The sequence below is a fragment of the Salmo trutta genome, chromosome 36 (assembly GCF_901001165.1).
Source record: "Salmo trutta chromosome 36, fSalTru1.1, whole genome shotgun sequence".
Classification (NCBI taxonomy): Eukaryota; Metazoa; Chordata; class Actinopteri; order Salmoniformes; family Salmonidae; genus Salmo; species Salmo trutta.
The window spans coordinates 12,333,530-12,355,008 of NC_042992.1; the positions used below are offsets into that span (position 1 = coordinate 12,333,530).

At 43.8% G+C, this 21,479-nt stretch overlaps 1 protein-coding gene across 1 annotated transcript in view; it reads left to right on the forward strand.

Annotated features, from left to right (window-relative positions):
• The window catches only part of LOC115175411 (adhesion G protein-coupled receptor B2-like), a 96,981-nt gene that overhangs the window by 18,181 nt on the left and 57,321 nt on the right, over positions 1–21,479 (forward strand). The window contains exons 6-9 of the mRNA XM_029734641.1: positions 2,025–2,171; positions 13,022–13,100; positions 15,370–15,472; positions 20,253–20,296. Coding sequence (XP_029590501.1) covers positions 2,025–2,171; positions 13,022–13,100; positions 15,370–15,472; positions 20,253–20,296 — 373 coding nt within the window. The remainder of the gene's footprint in view (positions 1–2,024; positions 2,172–13,021; positions 13,101–15,369; positions 15,473–20,252; positions 20,297–21,479) is intronic.

The following is a 21,479-nucleotide window of genomic DNA, read 5'->3' on the forward strand; positions in this document are numbered from 1 at the left end:
TGGGTATCTTATTCCCTGTGGGTATCTTATTCCCTTTGGGTATCTTATTCCCTGTGGGTATCTTATTCCCTGTGGGTGTCTTATTCCCCGTGGGTGTCTTATTCCCCGTGGGTATCTTATTCCCTTTGGGTGTCTTATTCCCTGTGGATGTCTTATTCCCTTTGGGTATCTTATTCCCTGTGGGTGTCTTATTCCCCGTGGATGTCTTATTCCCTGTGGGTATCTTATTCCCTGTGGGTATCTTATTCCCTGTGGGTATCTTATTCCCTTTGGGTATCTTATTCCCTGTGGGTGTCTTATTCCCCGTGGATGTCTTATTCCCTTTGGGTGTCTTATTCCCTGTGGGTATCTTATTCACTTTGGGTATCTTATTCCCTGTGGGTATATTATTCCCTGTGGGTATCTTATTCCCTTTGGGTATCTTATTCCCTGTGGGTGTCTTATTCCCCGTGGGTATCTTATTCCCTGTGGGTATCTTATTCCCTTTGGGTATCTTATTCCCTGTGGGTGTCTTATTCCCCGTGGGTATCTTATTCCCTGTGGGTATCTTATTCCCTTTGGGTATCTTATTCCCTGTGGGTATCTTATTCCCTGTGGGTATCTTATTCCCTGTGGGTGTCTTATTCCCTGTGGGTATCTTATTCCCTGTGGGTATCTTATTCCCTGTTGGTATCTTATTCCCTGTGGGTATCTTATTCCCTTTGGGTATCTTATTCCCTGTGGGTATCTTATTCCCTGTGGGTATCTTATTCCCTGTGGGTATCTTATTCCCTGTGGGTATCTTATTCCCTGTGGGTATCTTATTCCCTGTTGGTATCTTACCCCCCTAGAGTCGATATCCGCATCCTGTGGAAATGTAATTAGTGTGATCAAGAATCCCCATAAAAATCTTTGAGTTTAAGCTAGAGATGCGTTGGATACGTCAATCCACTGCATACGCCGAAGTCGCACTTCCGCATCTGCAGTGAAAGGTGACAGAGCTAGCGCAGTGTGTGTCAGACCAGGAGATATCCCAGGAGACAATCAGTCTTCTCACAAAATGGTGTTCTCTGTTTTGCTCTACAACCTCTACAAGTGTCTTAGGACTCGTCTGAAGTCGGTTCAGACGATCTGACAACTTCTGTATCGTCCGAACAGTTTTGGCACTAATATGACCTCTCTGTGGAAAGGAGAGATTCTCATGAACACGTCCGTGATGGTTGTTTTGCTATAGGACACCCACAGGCCTCACAATACTCCTCTGAAGGTCCCCTGATACCAGTTGAAAAAATGAATGGAAGTCCTGTATATATGGAGATTGTTTACTGCCAAAAATAAGGGGTTAAATACAGATCTTTCTTTTATCTCGCAGATATAGGACAGATACTTCCTAAAAATCTTCCTTTACATTTTTTGGGGTTTGGGACTGTTGTTGTTCCATGAAGTGAATTTGTTATTCAATGCGTTTGTATGAGTTAATAGCAGTAAACCCAAATCCAATTTTACATCAAATTATTTTGTATACTTCAAGGGGTCTTAAAATGTAAAATCAAATAGCAAAATGATCCTTGATATGACCTTAAAACAATTCCATATTGCTTAGTAGTAACCCCCCGGCTTAGACAGGGCTTACTATAGACTGTAATGGGTTATTCCCTGTGGGTATCTTATTCCCTCTGGATATCTTGGGGATATGTACCAGCGTTTTTGCAGTCTTATCCTCAACACTCCCAATTGTCAGTAATCATAACTCAAATAAATTCTTAGTTATTTTGTCACAAGTTTGCCTTTCCATTAGTCAGCACCTCTCTACCTATTTTGGGTGTTCGTCAACTCATGTTTTTTTTTCTCCATAGAGATAACGATGTGTTTTATCTCCATAGTGATAACAATATGTTTCGTCTCCATAGAGATAACGTTATGTTTGGTCTCCATAGAGATAACGATATGTTTTATCTCCATAGTGATAACAATATGTTTGGTCTCCACAGAGATAACGATATGTTTTGTCTCCATAGTGATAACAATAGGTTTCGTCTCCATAGTGATTACAATACAGCGAGAGCCCGTGACAGCAGTCTCCAGTGACATCAACTTCCCCATGAAGGGCAGGAGGGGAATGAAGGACTGGGCTCGTTCCGCAGAAGACAAACTCTACATCCCCAAAGAGGTCTTCACCCTGACCTCTGAAGGTAAGATGGTCTTCATCATCATCATCTTCATCATCATAATCACATGCCTCATAATGAAATATGGCTTCATGCATCCTGTAAAGACTTCCCCTGACCTTACCACACTGATGTCAAGATGTCCTCACAAGGTGAATAATTCAGGTGATCATAACTTTAACCTCTGATCAGAGAAAGCCTGATGTGTAACAGATTCACCCAGACCCATGGAATTATTGAATACTAGTTTCTGATTGGCTTGAAGGGCATTCTAGGCCATGCATTATTTCCCTATAGCGCACAGTATATTTGCACGGTAGAATTCAATGGCTATAGTTAATTTGTTACATGTTGTAGGTTTGAGCTGCTTTGAAAGCAAAAGTCTAGTATACTAGCTGTCTAGTATCTAATAAACTTGCTAGTTACTTCAGTGGATGTTGAACACATTTCTACCGGCAAATGTTTTAAATTATAGCCATTGTATAAAAGGGATGATCAACTCGGGGCTCTATGTGTTTTGTGGAAAATAATGCAACTCCGTGGAAGGTCAGTTCCTCTCCGCTAGTGAGCCATGAACACACACGTTCATTATTTTCCATAGAGTGCTTAGATAGCCCCTTGTTGATTATCCCTTATATATATATCATGGAACTATTGTCTCACATCCTACTTTGAACGCCACTTCAAATTGATCAGCACTTCTTACAGTCAAACTGTATTCCCCAACAAGATATCCCTTCGAAATTCCACGTATTATGGATGAATGTCTATTTTTGACGAATTAATTCCACTTGGTTAAAGGGTTAATTCCACATGGTTACAGGGTTAATTCCTCACGGTTACAGGGTTAAAACAGAAATAACTCAAATGTTAACAGTTTAGCCATTAATTCTGTGTGGTTAAAGTTGGGGCTATGGTTTGGTGAAGGCTTAAAATGAAATAATTTATAAAGACTCGCTATTACCATCAAGTAGGCTTGCTAGAGCATTGTAAACTGTGGTGGCGCAGTGCTCTGAGCAGTGCATTGTAAACTGTGGTGGCGCAGTGCTCTGAGCTGTACATTGTGAACTGTGGTGGCGCAGTGCTCTGAGCAGTACATTGTGAACTGTGGTGGCGCAGTGCTCTGAGCAGTGCATTGTAAACTGTGGTGGCGCAGTGCTCTGAGCAGTACATTGTGAACTGTGGTGGCGCAATGCTCTGAGCAGTACATTGTGAACTGTGGTGGTGCAGTGCTCTGAGCAGTACATTGTAAACTGTGGTGGCGCAGTGCTCTGAGCAGTGCATTGTGAACTGTGGTGGCGCAGTGCTCTAAGCAGTGCATTGTAAACTGTGGTGGTGCAGTGCTCTGAGCAGTGCATTGTGAACTGTGGTGGTGCAGTGCTCTGAGCAGTACATTGTAAACTGTGGTGGTGCAGTGCTCTAAGCAGTGCATTGTAAACTGTGGTGGCACAGTGCTCTAAGCAGTGCATTGTAAACTGTGGTGGCGCAGTGCTCTGAGCAGTGGCTATCCTCAGGACCTTTTCAAATGTCTGAAATCTAAGTATTTTTCTAGTGATTAGGCTAATATTCCCATGCCATACTTTGCAGAGAGGTAGGTAGGTAGGTAGGTAGGTAGGTAGGTAGGTAGGTAATCATTGATAATCCTTGAGATGCTTCTACAACTTAATTGGTCATGATTTGGAAAGGCACACAGTTGACAGTGCATGTCACAGCAAAAACTAAGCCATGAGGTCGAAGGAATTGTCCGTAGAGGTCCGAGACAGGATTGTGTCGACGCACAGATCTGGGGAAGGGTACCAAAACATTTCTGCAGCATTGAATGTCCCAAGACTCTTCCTAGAGCTGGCCGCCTCGCCAAACTGAGCCATCGGGGGAGAAGGGCCTTGGTCGGAGAGGTGACCAAAAAGCTGATGGTCACTCTGACAGAGCTCAGAGTTCCTCTGTGGAGATGGAAGAAGCTTCCAGAAGGACAACCATCTCTGCAGCATGAGATTCAACTCTTTGGCCTGAATGCCAAGCGTCACGTCTGAAGGAAACCTGGCACCATCCCTACGGTGAAGCATAGTGGTGGCAGCATCGTGCTGTGGGGATGTTTTTCAGCGGCAGGGAGACTATTCAGGATCAAGGCAAAGATGAATGGATCAAAGTACAGAGAGATCCTTGATGAAAACCCGCTCCTGTGCGCTTAGGACCTCAGCGAAGATTCACCTTCCAACAGGACAACAACCCTAAGCACACAGCCAAGACAACGCAGGAGTGGCTTCGGGACAAGTCTCTGAATGTCCTTGAGTGGCCCAGCCAGAGCCCAGACTTGAACCCGATCTAACATCTCTGGAGAGACCTTAAAATAGCTCTGAAGCAACACTCCCCATCCAACCTGACAGAGCTTGAGAGGATCTGCAGAGAAGAATGGGAGAAACTCCCCAAATGCAGATGTGCCAAGCTTGTAGCATCATACCCGAGAAGACTCGATGCTATAATTGTTGCCAAAGGCACTTCAACTAAGTACTGAGTAAAAGGTCTAAAAACGTGTGCAAATTATATATTTCAGTTTCATAGATTTTTTAAATTAGCAAAAATTTCTAAAAGCAGAGTTGACTTTGTCAATCAGGGGTATTGTGTGTAGATTGATGAGGGAAAAAAACTATTTAATCAATTTTAGAAAAAGGCTGTAACGTAACAAAATGTGGAAAAAGTCAAGAGGTCTGAATACTTTCTGAAAGCATTGTAGACAGATAGATAGACATACAGAGATAGAGAGACATAGAGAAAGAGATTAGTATGTCTCTGTTGCTGATCCTGACCTCTATAATAACACAGGCCCCACAGGAAAGTACACACACTGACTTTCTGTGTGCCTCCTGCCATCCCCATGAAAGGTTAGCCTGGTGTCAGACGGTGTCTGGCAGCTCTGTCTGGCTCTGAGGACACAGCTATTCTCTCTCTCTCTCTCTCTCTCTCTCTCTCCCTCTCTCTCTCTCTCACTCTCTCTAGCTCTCTCTCTATCTCACTCACTATCTCACTCACTATCTCTCTATCTCTCTCTCACTCTCTGGCTCTCTCCTACTCTCCTACTCTCACCCTCTCTCTCCATCTGCCTCTCTTTCTCGCTCTCTCCTTCCTCCCCTCTCTCTCTGCCGCACCCTCTCTCTTCCTCATCCCCTCTCTCTCCCTCATCCCTTGTCTCGCCCTCATACCTTGTCTCTCTCCCTTATCCCCTCTCTCACACCCTCATCGGCTCTCTCTCCCTCATCCCCTCTCTCTCTCTCTCTCTCCCTCATCCCCTCTCACTCTCTCATCCCTTTTCTCTCTCCCTCATCCTCTCTCTCTCTCTGCCACACCCTCTCTCTCCCTCATCCCCTAATTTTCTCACTCATCCCCTCTCTCTCTCTCTCTCTCCCTCATCCCCGCTCACTCTCTCATCCCTTTTCTCTCTCCCTCATCCCCTCTCTCTCTGCCACACCCTCTCTCTCCCTCATCCCATCATTTTCTCACTCAACCCCTCTCTCTCTCCCTCATCCCCTCACTCTCTCACTCATCCCCTCTCTCTCTCTCCCTCATCCCCTCTCTCTCCCCTCATCCCCTGTCTCTCCCTCATTCCCTCTCTTTCTCCCTTATCCCCTAATCTCCCTCATCCCCCTCTCTCTCTCCCTCATCCCTTATCTATCTCCCTCGTCCCCTCTCTCTCTGCTGAACACTCTCTTTCCCTCATCCCGTCTCTCTCCCTCATCCCCTCTCTCTCCCTCATCCCCTCACTCTCTCCCTCATCCCGTCTCTCCCCCTCATCCCATCTCTTTCTCCCTCATCCCCTGTCTCTCCCTCATCGGCTCTCTCTCGCCCTCATCCCCTCTCTCTCGCCCTCATCCCCTCACTCTCTCACTCATCCCCTCTCTCTCTCCCCCTCATCCCTTATCTCTCCCCCTCATCCCATCTCTCTCTCCCTCATCCCGTCTCTCCCCCTCATCCCATCTCTCTCTCCCTCATCCCCTGTCTCTTCCTCATTCCCTCTCTCCCTTATCCCCTCTCTCTCCCTCATCTCCTCTCTCTCGCCCTCATCCCCTCTCTCTCTCTCTCTCATCCCTTATCTCTCTCCCTCATCCCCTCTCTCTCTGCTGCAACCTCTCTCTCTCCCTCATCCCCCCTGTCTCTCTCCCTCATCCTCTCTCTCCCTCATCCCCCCTCTCTCCCTCATCCCCTCTCTCCCTCATCCCCCCTCTCTCTCCCTCATCCCCCCTCTCTCCCTCATCCCCCCTCTCTCTCCCTCATCCCCCCTCTCTCTCCCTCATCCCCTGTCTCTCTCTCATCCCCTCTCTCTCTCTCTCTCTCATCCCTTATCTCTCTCCCTCATCCCCTCTCTCTCTGCTGCAACCTCTCTCTCTCCCTCATCCCCTCATCCCCTCTCTCTCTCTCCCTCATCCCCTGTCTCTCTCCCTCATCCTCTATCTCCCTCATCCCCCCTCTCTCCCTCATCCCCTCTCTCCCTCATCCCCCCTCTCTCTCCCTCATCCCCCCTCTCTCTCCCTCATCCCCTCTCTCTCCCTCATCCTCTCTCTCTCTCATCCCCCTCTCTCTCCCTCATCCCCTCTCTCTCCCTCATTCCCTCACTCTCGCCCTCATCCCCCCTCTCTCTCCCTCATCCCCTGTCTCTCTCCCTCATCCTCTCTCTCCCTCATCCCCCCTCTCTCCCTCATCCCCTCTCTCCCTCATCCCCCCTCTCCCTCATCCCCTCCTCTCTCTCTATCTCTATCGCTCACTCTCCCTGACAGGGCCTTTTTCTCCCTCTGTGTCTCCCTCCATAGTCACAGTCATGACTAAAGAATTGCTGTGGTTGGAGGTCAGTGGCTCCATTCACTGGCAGTGCAGAGAGCTCATTGTGACCAGTGGTCTGATGTTTATCAAAGTGTTTGGTTCATTTAACCTGTTACCAAAGCCATTCTCACACAGACAGTCCCACTGATAGGCTCAATAGGATTGAGAATTGCACACACGCGCACACACACGCGCATTAGTTTATACACACACACACAAACACACACACACACACAAACACGCAAGCAAGCAAGCAAGCACACGCAAACACAGACATGTGCACATGCACACACACGCATACACACACACACACAACACACACACTGGCCAATGATAGGCTCATGACTCGCTCCACAGGCCAAGGCCTGGCTTGTTCACTGATCCATAAGATGACACTGACCCAGAGGTATAGACTGGTTAAGACACTCCTAGACTGCATATACACAGATACTGTAGATCCATGCACTAGTTCTATGACACACAGACACACACACACACACACACACACACACACACACACACACACACACACATTCACATTCAACCTCATAAGATACAATGATCCAATGACAGCCCAGAAGGTCAGGGCTTAATAAAGAAATGGATACATGACATGGTCTATTCATTTATACACAGTACTAAAACACAACCTATTACACCGCTGACCCTTAACGTACATCTGCAACAGATACCAATGGCATACTGCCAATGTCTTAGATATAACTGGCTTTCATGGATGCGTTGGAGCTTCATCTCAGTCTGTATACGCTCTAGTTTGATAGGCCAGTCTCAAGATCACGTTTAGTCATTTTCTATTTCAGTTGGCAGCTAACGGTTCGCCAACACTCATTTAAACGCTAGCTAACGGTTAGCAAACACTCATTTAAACGCTAGCTAACGGTTAGCCAACACTCATTTAAACGCTAGCTAACGGTTAGCCAACACTCATTTAAACACTAGCTAACGGTTAGCCAACACTACTTTAAACGCTAGCTAACGGTTAGCCAACACTACTTTAAACGCTAGCTAACGGTTAGCCAACACTCATTTAAACACTTTAAAAAGAATGGGGTGACCAAATTATATTAGAGGAAAATGTATTGATTAAAGTTTGTGTGACTGAATGGACTTCTGGTCTCAATCAGGATGTCTGTAATGAGTTTGTGGTCTGGTCAAGTGTAGGAGTGTCACCCCTCGCTCCCACCAAGACACTTTCATCCACAATATAACGGGGCATCTCATTTGCATGTTCATGCACACTGCCTTCAATTACGATCCATCACAGTGACTGCTCTTCGTCGTTGACTTTGATCATCTCTCTCTCTCTCTCTCTCTCTCTCTCTCTCTCTGTGTTAGATATTGGATGACTCACCCCATGTGCCTGAGTATTTTCCCTCCTTTATTTTCCTTTCTACTCCCTCCCTCCCTCCTCCATCCTTGGTTCCCTGCCTCCCCCCCCCTCCTCAATCCCTACCTCCCTTCTTTCCCTCCAGACAGGGTGACATTTAAAGAGGGACACCACCTCTCTCTGGGAGAGATCTGCTCTCTGCGACACACTGCTCCAGGGAGAGAGGGATGGAGGGAGAGAAATAAAAGGGGGGAAGCAGAGGAAGCACAGAGTAGAAAGAGAGGCTTTGGCCTGTTGAAGGGATGAAGGGGTGAAATACTTGCTTTGGTAATGCAAACATATGTTTCCCATGCCAATAAAGCCCCTTCAATTGAATTGAATTGAATAGGGAGGGAACAAAGAATTTGGAGAGAAAAGTTCTGAAAAGAAAAAGCAAGGAGGTAGTTGAAAATGGAAAGATAGGGATAGGGATAGGGAGGAAGTCTAGACGGATGAGGGGAGAATGACGTGTGGTCTGAGTTCAGTACAAGAGGCTATTTATCTTTTCCCTTTCACTTCTAAATGTCATTCTCTATCTATTGGTTTTCAACTCCTCAAATCAAACTGTATTGGTCACATACACATATTTATCAGATGTTATTGGTCACATACACATATATCAGATGTTATTGGTCACATACACATATTTATGAGATGTTATTGGTCACATACACATATTTATCAGATGTTATTGGTCACATACACATATTTATCAGATGTTATTGGTCACATACACATATTTATCAGATGTTATTGGTCACATACACATATATCAGATGTTATTGGTCACATACACATATTTATGAGATGTTATTGGTCACGTACACATATTTATCAGATGTTATTGGTCACGTACACATATTTATCAGATGTTATTGGTCACGTGCACATATTTATCAGATGTTATTGGTCACATACACATATTTATCAGATGTTATTGGTCACATACACATATTTATCAGATGTTATTGGTCACGTACACATATTTATCAGATGTTATTGGTCACATACACATATTTATCAGATGTTATTGGTCACGTGCACATATTTATCAGATGTTATTGGTCACATACACATATTTATCAGATGTTATTGGTCACATACACATATTTATCAGATGTTATTGGTCACGTACACATATTTATCAGATGTTATTGGTCACATACACATATTTATCAGATGTTATTGGTCACATACACATGTTTATCAGATGTTATTGGTCACATACACATATTTATCAGATGTTATTGGTCACGTACACATATTTATCAGATGTTATTGGTCACATACACATATTTATCAGATGTTATCGCGGGTGTAGAGAAATGCTTATGTTCCTATCCCCAACAGTGTTGTAATACCTGACAATACAAAACAATGCACACAAATCCCAACATTAAAAGAAAGGAACTAAGAAATGAGCAATGTCAGAGTCCGGAATATACATATAAACTCAGCAAAAAAAAGATAATTCGTAAAAATACAAATAACTTCACAGATCTTCATTGTAAAGGGTTTAAACACTGTTTCCAATGCTTGTTCAACGAATCATAAACAATTAATGAGCATGCACCTGTGGAACGGTTGTTAAGACATACAGACGGTAGGCAATTAAGACAATTAAGACATACAGACGAATCATAAACAATTAATGAGCATGCACCTGTGGAACGGTTAAGACATACAGACGGTAGGCAATTAAGACAATTAAGACATACAGACGTTAGGCAATTAAGGTCACAGTTATGAAAACTTATGACACTACAGAGGCCTTTCTGCTGACTTTGAAAAACACCAAAAGAAAGACACCCAGGGTCCCTGCTCATCTCCGTGAACATGCCTTAGGCATGCTGCAAGGAAGCATGAGGACTGCAGATGTGGCCTGAGCAATAAATTGCAATGTCCATACTGTGAGACGCCTAAGACAGCCCTACAGGGAGACAGGGCGGACAGCTGATCGTCCTCACAGTGGCAGACCATGTGTAACAACACCTGCACAGGATCGGTACATCCGAACATCACACCTGTGGGACAGGTACAGGATGACAACAACAACTGCCCGAGTTACACCAGGAACGCACAATCCCTCCATCAGTGCTCAGACTGTCCGCAACAGGCTGAGAGAGGCTGGACTGAGAGCTTGTAAGCCTGTTGTAAGGCAGGTCCTCACCAGACAGCACCGGCAACAACGTCGCCTATGGCACAAACCCACCATCCCTGGACCAGACAGGACTGGCAAAAAGTGCTCTTCACTGACGAGTCATGGTTTTGTCTCACCAGGGGTGATGGTCGGATTCGCGTTTATCGTCGAAGGAATGAGCGTTACACCGAGGCCTGTACTCTGGAGCGGGATCGATTTGGAGGTGGCGGGTCCGTCATGGTCTGGGGCAGTGTGTCACAGCATCATTGGACTGAGCTTGTTGTCATTGCAAGCAATTTCAATGCTGTGCGTTACAGGGAAGACATCCTCCTCCCTCATGTGGTACCCTTCCTGTAGGCTCATCCTGACATGACCCTCCAGCATGACAATGCCACCAGCCATACTGCTCATTCTGTGCGTGATTTCCTGCAAGATAGGAATGTCAGTGTCCTGCCATGGCCAGTGAAGAGCCCGGATCTCAATCCCATTGAGCATGTCTGGGACCTGTTGGATCGGAGGGTGAGGGCTAGGGCCATTCCCCCCAGAAATCTCCGGGAACTTGTAGGTGCCTTGGTGGAAGTGTGGGGTAACATCTCACAGCAAGAACTGGCAAATCTGGTGCCGTACATGAGGAGGAGATGCACTGCAGTACTTAATGCAGCTGGTGGCCACACCAGATACTGACTGTTACTTTTGATTTTGACCACCCCCCTTTGTTCAGGGATACATTATTCCATTTCTGTTAGTCACATGTCTGTGGAACTTGTTCAGTTTATGTCTCAGTTGTTGAATCTTGTTATGTTCATACAAATATTTACATGTTAAGTTTGCTGAAAATATACGCAGTTGACAGTGAGGACGTTTCTTTTTCTGCTGAGTTTATTTTTCTGGGATGGTGTGTGTAGACATTATGGACAGTATATGCATAGAAAAGGTGTGTACAGCAGTAGTTATATAGGATGGTGTGTATAGACATTATGGACAGTATATGAATAGAAAGGTGTGTACAGCAGTAGTTATATAGGATGGTGTGTATAGATATTATGGACTGTATATGCATTGAAAAGGTGTGTACAACAGTAGTTATATAGGATGGTGTGTGTAGACATTATGGACTGTATATGCATTGAAAAGGTGTGTACAACAGTAGTTATATAGGATGTTGTGTATAGACAGTAGTTATATAGGATGGTGTGTATAGACAGTAGTTAAATAGGATTTTGTGTATAGACATTATGGACAGTATATGAATAGAAAAGGTGTGTACAGCAGTAGTTATATAGGATGGTGTGTATAGACAGTAGTTATAGAGGATGGTGTGTGTAGACATTATGGACTGTATATGCATTGAAAAGGTGTGTACAACAGTAGTTATATAGGATGTTGTGTATAGACAGTAGTTATATAGGATGGTGTGTATAGACAGTAGTTAAATAGGATTTTGTGTATAGACATTATGGACAGTATATGAATAGAAAAGGTGTGTACAGCAGTAGTTATATAGGATGGTGTGTATAGACAGTAGTTATATAGGATGGTGTGTATAGACATTATGGACAGTATATACATTGAAAAGTTGTGTACAGCAGTAGTTATATAGGATGGTGTGTATAGACATTATGGACAGAATATGAATAGAAAAGGTGTGTACAGCAGTAGTTATATAGGATGGTGTGTATAGACAGTAGTTATAGAGGATGGTGTGTATAGACATTATGGACTTTATATGCATTGAAAAGGTGTGTACTACAGTAGTTATACAGGATGGTGTGTATAGACATTATGGACAGTATATGAATAGAAAAGGTTTGTACAGCAGTAGTTATATATGATGGTGTGTATAGACAGTGGTGGAAAAAGTACCCAATTGTCATACTTGAGTAAAAGTAAAGATACTTTAATAGAAAATGACTCAAGTAAATATACTTAAGTATCAAAAGTAAAAGTATAAACCATTTCAAATTCTTTATATTAATCAAACCAGACGACACAATTATTTATTTTCTACTGATAGCCAGGGGCACACTCCAACACTCACACATCATTTACAAAATAAGCATGTGTGTTTAGTGAGTCCGCCAGATCAGAGGCAGTAGGGATGACCAGGGATGTTCTCTTGATAAGTGTGTGAATTAGACCATATTCCTGTTCTCCTAAGCATTCAAAATGTAATGAATATTTTTGGGTGTCAGGATAAATGTATGGAGTGAAAAGTACATTATTTTCTTCAGGAATGTAGTGAAGTAAAAGTAAAAGTTGTCAAATATATGCATTGTAAAGTAAAGTGCAGATACAAAAAAAAACAACTTGATAAGTAGTACTTTCAAGTATTTTTACCTAAGCACATTATGGACAGTATATGAATAGAGCAGTAGACCTCGACTAGAATACAGTATATACATATGAACCTTTAACCTTCTTCCTGGTCAGGTGATCTGCTGTTTGGACTGTAGCCTTTGGGCCTGCTTGAGATAAGTACCAGTCATGTATTTCCTCAAATCAATTTATATTGATAACTATTATGTTTGTGTCTTTCAGAAACAGAAACGGAGACCTCGTATTTTGTCATCGGAGCCATCCTTTATCGAACCTTAGGAGTCATCCTTCCTGCCCCCAAGTAAGTATGTTTCCTATTCCATTAAAAAGTGTTTGCAATTAATTTAGCTTATCTCTCTCTCATCCATCATTCTTCATCTCTAAAGCCTTAAACCTTGCCATCGCAGATTATCCCACTACCGCTAGCACTTCCTGGAATTCCCCACTCCTGCTAATCCCATTATATGGGAACTACCGGAGAAGTGGGAAGAGTTTATCATTCAGGAGGGCTTAACTGTCCCGGTCAGACTGATCCTTCCTAACGCTATGGTGACAAACAGATGGTAGTGCTTTGGTGTCAGGTCTTCCATGTCATGGTTATTAGGATTAGATATGGAATTATACACTTTAATCACTAAAGATGTGTGACAGAAATCAACCCTGAGAAATGACCGGAGATCCATTGCCTTTTTATTTCTACCTTCCTTCTCTATTGGTAATCTTCTCCCTCGATGTGATGTTATTCTGCTCAGATATTCCTTTCTTCATTCCTTGCTCCCTTTCTCCATTTTTTTTGTTACATTTTTTTATTTTTTATTTAACCTTCAATAAATTAGGCAAGTCAGTTAAGAATAAATTCTTATTTACAATGACGGCCAACACCGGCCAAACCCGGATGATGCTTGGCCAGTTTGGCACCGCCCTACGGGACTCCCAGTTGTGATACAGGAGTGTAAACGTTACACTGTCTCCTTCCTCTACCTCCCTCCCCTCTCTTTCCACATATGTTTATTTCTTAATGGTCCTGTCCCTATTACTCAGGTCAGGTGATATTACTCAGGTCAGGTGATATTACTCAGGTCTGGTGATATTACTCAGGGCAGGTGATATTACTCAGGGCTGGTGATATTACTCAGGTCTGGTGATATTACTCAGGTCAGGTGATATTACTCAGGGCTGGTGATATTACTCAGGTCAGGTGATATTACTCAGGGCTGGTGATATTACTCAGGTCTGGTGATATTACTCAGGTCTGGTGATATTACTCAGGTCAGGTGATATTACTCAGGGCTGGTGATATTACTCAGGTCAGGTGATATTACTCAGGTCAGGTGATATTACTCAGGTCTGGTGATATTACTCAGGGCTGGTGATATTACTCAGGTCTGGTGATATTACTCAGGTCAGGTGATATTACTCAGGTCAGGTGATATTACTCAGGTCTGGTGATATTACTCAGGTCAGGTGATATTACTCAGGTCAGGTGATATTACTCAGGTCTGGTGATATTACTCAGGGCTGGTGATATTACTCAGGTCTGGTGGTATTACTCAGGTCGGGTACTAGTTATTCCCTATATAGTGAACTACTTTCGACCAGGGCCCATAGTTTATCCCTATACTACCTTTGACCAGGGCCCAGAGTTATTCCCTATATAGTGAACTACTTTTGACCAGGGCCCAGAGTTATTCCCTATATAGTGAACTACTTTTAACCAGGGCCCAATAGGGTTCCATTTGGGATGGAGACCCATGGTAGTGGAGTGCTCCTCTTGTCTGGTGTCTGTTGAATGCTAATATGTTGAGGACTGTTTATTTGTTTAGGGTCTTGACTCTTGGTTGCATTGGGTTTCTGTGTCTCATCAAAATGGTCTTGTATTTTTGGGATTTTTAACCAGATTAATTCTCTCTCCCTTTTTCGCTCCTTTATTCTTCCTTTTTCTTTCTCTCGCTTTTTCTTTCTCTTTCTTCCCCCCCTCTCTGTCTCGCTCTCTTTCTGTCTTTCTCTATCTCTCTCTCTGTCTTTCTATCTCTTCTCTCTCTCTCTCTCTCTCGCTCTCTCTTCCCTCTCTCTCTCGCTGTCTTTCTCTCATCTCCTCTCACGCTCTCTCTCTCTCTCTCTCTCTCTCTCTCTCTGTCTCTCTCTCTCTCTCTCTCTCTCTCTCTCTCTCTCTGTCTCTTTCTCTCCTCTCTTCACTCTCTTCTCTCTCTCTCTTTTCTTCTCTCTCTGTCTTTTCTCTCTCTCCTCTCTCTCAATTTCAATTTAAGGGCTTTTTTTGGCATGGAAAACATATGTTTTCATTGCCAAAGCAAGTGAAATAGATAATAAACAAAATTGAAATAAATGTGAAAATAACTTCCAAAAGAAAAAAAACATTTCAAATGTCATATTATGTCTATTTACAATGTTGTAACGATGTGCTCTTTCTGTTACTCTCTCGCTCTCTCTCTCTCTCTCTCTCTCTCTCTCTCTCTCTCTCTCTCTATCTCTTCTCTCTCTCTCTCTCTCTCTCTCTCTCTCTCTGTCTCTCTGTCTTCTCTCTCTCTCTCTATATATATATCTCTCTTTAGATCCCCTGCTGTGATCAACTCTAAGATTCTGACGGTGACAGTCCGACCAGAACCCAAACCCAGTGAACCCATGGTGGTGGTGGAGCTGTCCCCACTGCTCAATGTGAGTATAACATGGAATAGCCTGATAATGATTTGTCATAGCCTGATAATGATGTGTCATAGCCTGATAATGATGTGGCATAGCCTGATAATGATGTGTTGACCTTACAGCTCAGTGGACCACTGTAGACTGTTGGTTGACCTTACAGCTCAGTGGACCACTGTAGACTGTTGGTTGACCTTACAGCTCAGTACACCACTGTAGACTGCTTGGTGATCTGGTGGTCTGCAGCTGTTGGGGGGGATGACCTTGGCCACGGGGCAGCAGGTAGCCTAGTGGTTAGAGTGTTGGACTAGTAACCGAAAGGTTGCAAGACCGAATCCCCGAGCTGACAAGGTAAAGATCTGTCGTTCTGCCCCTGAACAAGGCAGTTAACCCACTGTTCCCCGGTAGGCTGTCATTGTTAATGAGAATTTGTTCTTAACTGACTTACCTAGTTTAATAAAATAAAATAACTTTTTTAAGGTATGTGTGTGTTCTTGCTTGTGTGTGTGTGTGTGTGTGTGTGTGTGTGTGTGTGTGTGTGTGTGTGTGTGTGTGTGTTCTTGCTTGTGTGTGTGTGTGTGTGTGTGTGTGTGTGTGTGTGTGTGTGTGTGTGTGCATATGTGAGTCATGCCCTGCAGCTGTTGGTGGGTAGTGACCTTGGCCGGAAGCCAACGCCCAGATGCTGAAGTAGCGCCATGGCGACAGATGTTGGCGGAGGGGGGAGGCAGAGGGGAGGGGAGGAGGGGTGTGTTGGTGTTCCTGTACTGAACATTGTTCTTACCGTGAAGACATCTTTTCCCAACTGTCAATACACCTTCCCAATGACGGCCAGTGAGTGTGTGTGTGTGTGTGTGTGTGTGTGTGTGTGTGTGTGTGTGTGTGTGTGTGTGTGTGTGTGTGTGTGTGTGTGTGTGTGTGAATATAAAGATGTAGGTTTATGAATACAACATATAAAGACTATATCATTTACATTTACGTCATTTAGCAGACGCTCTTATCCAGAGCGACTTACAAATTGGTGCATTCACCTTATGATATCCAGTGGAACAACCACTTTACAATAGTACATCTATATCTTTATTTTTTATTCTTTTTTTTATTAAATTTTTTTATATATATATATATATCCACAGATGTTAGTATTTAGTCTTCTGGAAGGTAGCCTATTGATGGAGCAGAAAGCATCATTATATGATGTCTGTGCTAAAGACAGAGGCAGACAGCGTGGGAGTACCCTTTTGTCAGTCACAATGGAACTAGCGTTAGCATGCAGCTAGCCTGTCTGACTGGTGATTGATGGCTGAATGCTAGCAGACGCCGCTACGCCACGTAGCATCGGCAGCTAATGCGCTCTGAGGGACTTGTGATGTAGATGATACCGTTGTGTGAGTGAGCTGAAACGTAGAGCTGTCATCCAATGCAAACAATGGTTCACAGCGTGATGATGCATCACTCCTTCTTCTGTCGTTGTGGAAATCACCTTTCTGACAAGAAGGGGACAGGTGGAAGTGGGGGTCCCACCGCAATGTGCACTATACAGTCAGGACAGATGGACTATACTATGACCTTGACCAGGGAGGGAGCAATAGAGAGGGAGTGAGGGAATGAGAGAGAAAGGAAGGAAGGTAGAAACTTAGGAGGCATCTCAATCCAGGCTGCATCACATCCGTCCGTGATTGGGAGTCCCATCGGGCGGCACACAATTGGCCCAGCGTCGTCCGGGTCAGGGGAGGGTTTGGCCGGTGTAGGCCATCATTGTAAATACGAATTTATTCTTAACTGACTTGCCTAGTTATATAAAGGTTTAAAATAATAATAATAATAATAATAATAAAAGTAGCCTCAACTCTTCTTTCCGCTCCAATAAAAGGAGGAGATTTGAACGACCAAGAGGCGTAACAGCTCTACAGTTTGGTTAGAGTCCTGTACAGCCATTATAAACAGCAGGGCAACATTCTGGGGCCCATACGGCTCTGGTCAAAAGGAATGGACTAAATGGCTCTCTGTTTAGTACACTATATAGGGTGTCACTTGGGACATATGCCTGGGCAACATCCTCAGTCCCCATACACAACAAAATGAGGGTTCTTTGAGAAGGGAGGAAGCATAATGACTCAGTTTAACATTTGATCTCTTCAAGGGTTCTTTGAGAAGGGAGGAAGCATAATGACTCAGTTTAACCTTTGATCTCTTCAAGGATTCTTTGAGAAGGGAGGAAGCATAATGACTCAGTTTAACCTTTGATCTCTTCAAGGGTTCTTTGCTCTTTTAGTGATAATTAAAATGTAGAGGAGGCGGCTCATTGGAGCATTTTGGGGCGTGGTTTGCTAACAGCTCTTTTTGTGCAACTGTGAGTGGGAGTCCTGTGTGGCTCAGTTGGTAGAGCATGCCAGGATTGTGGGTTTGTGTCCCACGTTTGATTCCCATGTGGGACCTGTACGAAAAGGTACAAGTCGCTCTGGATAAGAACGTCTGCTAAATGACCAAAAAATATATTAAAAAATGAAAGGTCATTGCAGTTTATCTAATGTGTTGTGTTATGCAATTCCATATTCTACAGTATTTGACTATGGCATGCGATGGTGTGTTGTGAAATGCCAACGTATGGCCTTGTGTAAATGGAGAACGGTTGACTGAATCAGTCAGTGGTTCTCACTTCTCTCCTCAGGGATCCCCAGTTGTAGCTCATTTGATTCAACTTGTCAATTAACACAATAATAACACCTATGGAATTTTAACAGTATAATATGGCTGACCAGAGTAAATAGAATATAAAACCCTGTATGGTTCTTTAAAAGGATCAACAAAGAACCTTTAAGATTGAGACAGGTTCTTTATAGAACCGTTCTCCATAAAGGTTCTATAAAGAACCACAAAAAAGGTGCTATATAGCCCCAAAAATGTTACTTTTTTTACCACAGTGGAATCCTATTGTAGTGCCATATATAACCTTTTTAATGGTTACAAGCCAAAGAACCTCTATCTCCTGTAGAAGTATTTTCTTTAAACAAGGGAAGAGTGAGTAGTGTGCAGGGGACCAGTGTAATAATGTCCTCCACCACCAGAGGGAGACTCCCCTTCATTAACAGATGGGCCTCAAAGGGAAGCTTGAATTATGCATGGTCACAATATAAGGACTGATAGATGTAGAGAGGCACCCTTCCTCCGCTACCTCCCCAGAGATGGCTTCTAATCTATGGGTAGCTGAAACGGAAATGGCTATGATTTCCTTTTCTTCGCTGGAGGACAAGGAAATGATGTATTTAGATGCTAAAAGTGTGGTCTTCTCTGTATCTGAGCGCACTAAAGTGAATAGGTTTATTCGTACACTGCAACCAACCATCTTTTCTCTGATAGGATTGGCTCTCCTGATTGTCTGAATTAAGTCAATGATTAGTTTAATGGTAGTGGTAATGCTTGGCTGGAATAGAGAGCTACCTTATCAGGTCATAGACTGGACTAGACTGGACACTCCTAAAATCCAAATAACTGTTGGTTGATTCGTCCTCAGTAGAATTAAACACATTGAGACATATAGAGTGAATGGAACAAGTCCAGATGATTCAATTAGACCAGAGGAATCTATTCACTTATCATGCCGATCACTGGTGGGGTGAGCGTGGATGAGTCAATTGGAGTGAATCGATTCACTGATCGATTCCCTGATTGAGTCGTGGAGAATCATCCTCAGTAATGCTATATGAACCACTAAGCTTTGATTAGCCAATCAAAGGCTGTTTTACTCCGTGGAATTGGCTTTGTCTCAAGTGAATCGATGGATTAGGAGTGAGTCTGCAGAATGGGCTGCTTGTCTAGACTTTGAGTAGAGCTGTTTGTGTTTAGATTTAGAGACTGTCCGGATCTCTCTCTCTCTCTCTCTCTCTCTCTCTCTCTCTCTCTCTCTCTCTATCTCAATCAATCAATCAAATGCATTTATTCAGCTATTTTTACATCAGCCGATGTCACAAAGTGCTTTACAGAAACCCAGCCTAAAACCCCAAACAGCAAGCAATGCAGATGTAGAAGCACTGTGGCTAGGAAAAACTCCCTAGAAAGGCCAGAACCTAGGAAGAAACCTAGAGAGAGAACAGTCTGAGAGAGAACAGGCTGAGGGGTGGCCAGTCCTCTTCTTGCTGTGCTGGGTGGAGATTATAACAGTACATGGCCAAGATGTTCAAACGTTCCATAGATGACCAGTATGGTCAAATAATAATAATCACAGTGGTTGTAGAGGGTGCAACAGGTCAGCACATCAGGAGTAAATGTCAGTTTGCTTTTCATATATCTCTCTCTCCCCCCTCTCCCCCTCTCTCTCTCCCCCCTCTCTCTCTCTCTCTCTCTCTCTCGATCTCTCTGTCCCCCTCTCTCTCCTCTCTCTCGATCTCTCTGTCCCCCTCTCTCTCCTCTCTGTCGATCTCTCTGTCCGCATCGCTCCTCTCTCTCTCTCCCCTCTCTCTCTCCCCCCTCTCTCTCTCTCTCTCTCCACCCTCTCTCTCTCTATTTCTCTCTCTCCCCCCTCTCTCTTTCTCGCTTTATATCTCCTCGTTGACACACAATCTCTGTCCCCTCCAGCAGTAGCTGTTTCACTGTCTGTCCTCCGGCAAATACATGTTCTCCCTCCCTTTGTCTTGTACTTTCTCTTCCTTTGTCTGTCTGTTTACCTCTTCTTCCATCCTCCACACACCTTCACTTGTTTTCCTCAGGCAGTGAACAGTTTCTCACTTCCGTTTTCCAGCTCCCCCTCTCCTCTGGTAGTAACAGTTCATATTTTCTTGTCGTTTTTTGTCTCTTCCAGGGCACATCAGATCCTCAGTGTGTTGTCTGGGACTATGGGAACCTGTAAGTCACTTTTATTATCTACACACAGACACACACGCCTGCGTGCACGGATGCACTCACACACACTTACGCACGCGCACACATACACGCAAACTCTCAAATACATATTCAATCTGCGTGCTCTTTGCTTTTGGTTAGCCGCCCTGTTGGATGATTGTGTGTGTGTGTGTGTGTGTGTGTGTGGGGGGGGTTAATCTAATAGCTCTGTTTTCTTCCATTCATAAATACAGTGAAAACAGTTTCCAGCCACAGTTTTAATTGCATAATTAAATGAGTCAATGAGAATAAACACAGGATTGTCTCTATGCTCAACTGCTCAAAGGCAACTTTCATCACATTTTTTATTTGGTTTCTTTTTTATTTAAATTGGTCTTAAATTGTGCTGTGATGCCACTCTTGGGAGAATTTGAATTGAATATTTCGATGATATAAAATAGAAAATGTTGGACGTGTAATATATAAAGTTAAATTAAAACTACAAAGCCTTTGGTGAGCAGTGGAAATAATTTCCTTTTGAAGAATAATGTACACAATCAATTAATCAACAGCTGACCTAACAGGCGGAATCTGTAGTCACACATACCCTACATATTACTTATCGATTGGTCATCAAATCAAGTCAAATGTATTTATAAAGCCCTTCTTACATCAGCTGATATATCAAAGTGCTGTACAGAAACCCAGCCTTAAACCCCAAACACCAAGCAATGCAGGTGTAGAAGCACGGTGGCTAGGAAAAACTCCCTAGAAAGGCCAGAACCTAGGAAGAAACCTAGAGAGGAACCAGGCTATGAGGGGTGGCCAGTCCTCTTCTGGCTGTGCCGGGTGGAGATTATAACAGTACATGGCCAAGATGTTTAAAAGTTCATAGGTGACAAGCAGGGTCAAATAAAAATAATCACAGTGGATGTCGAGGGTGCAACAGGTCAGCACCTCAGGAGTAAATGTCAGTTTGCTTTTCATAGCCGATCATTCAGAGTATCTGTACCGCTCCTGCTGTATCTAGAGAGTTGAAAACAGCAGGTCTGGGACAGGTAGCACGTCCGGTGAACAGGTCAGGATTACATAGCCGCAGGCAGAACAGTTGAAACTGGAGCAGCAGCACGACCAGCTGGACTGGGGACAGCAGGGAGTCATCAGGCCAGATAGTCCTGAGGCATGGTCCTAGGGCTCAGGTCCTCCG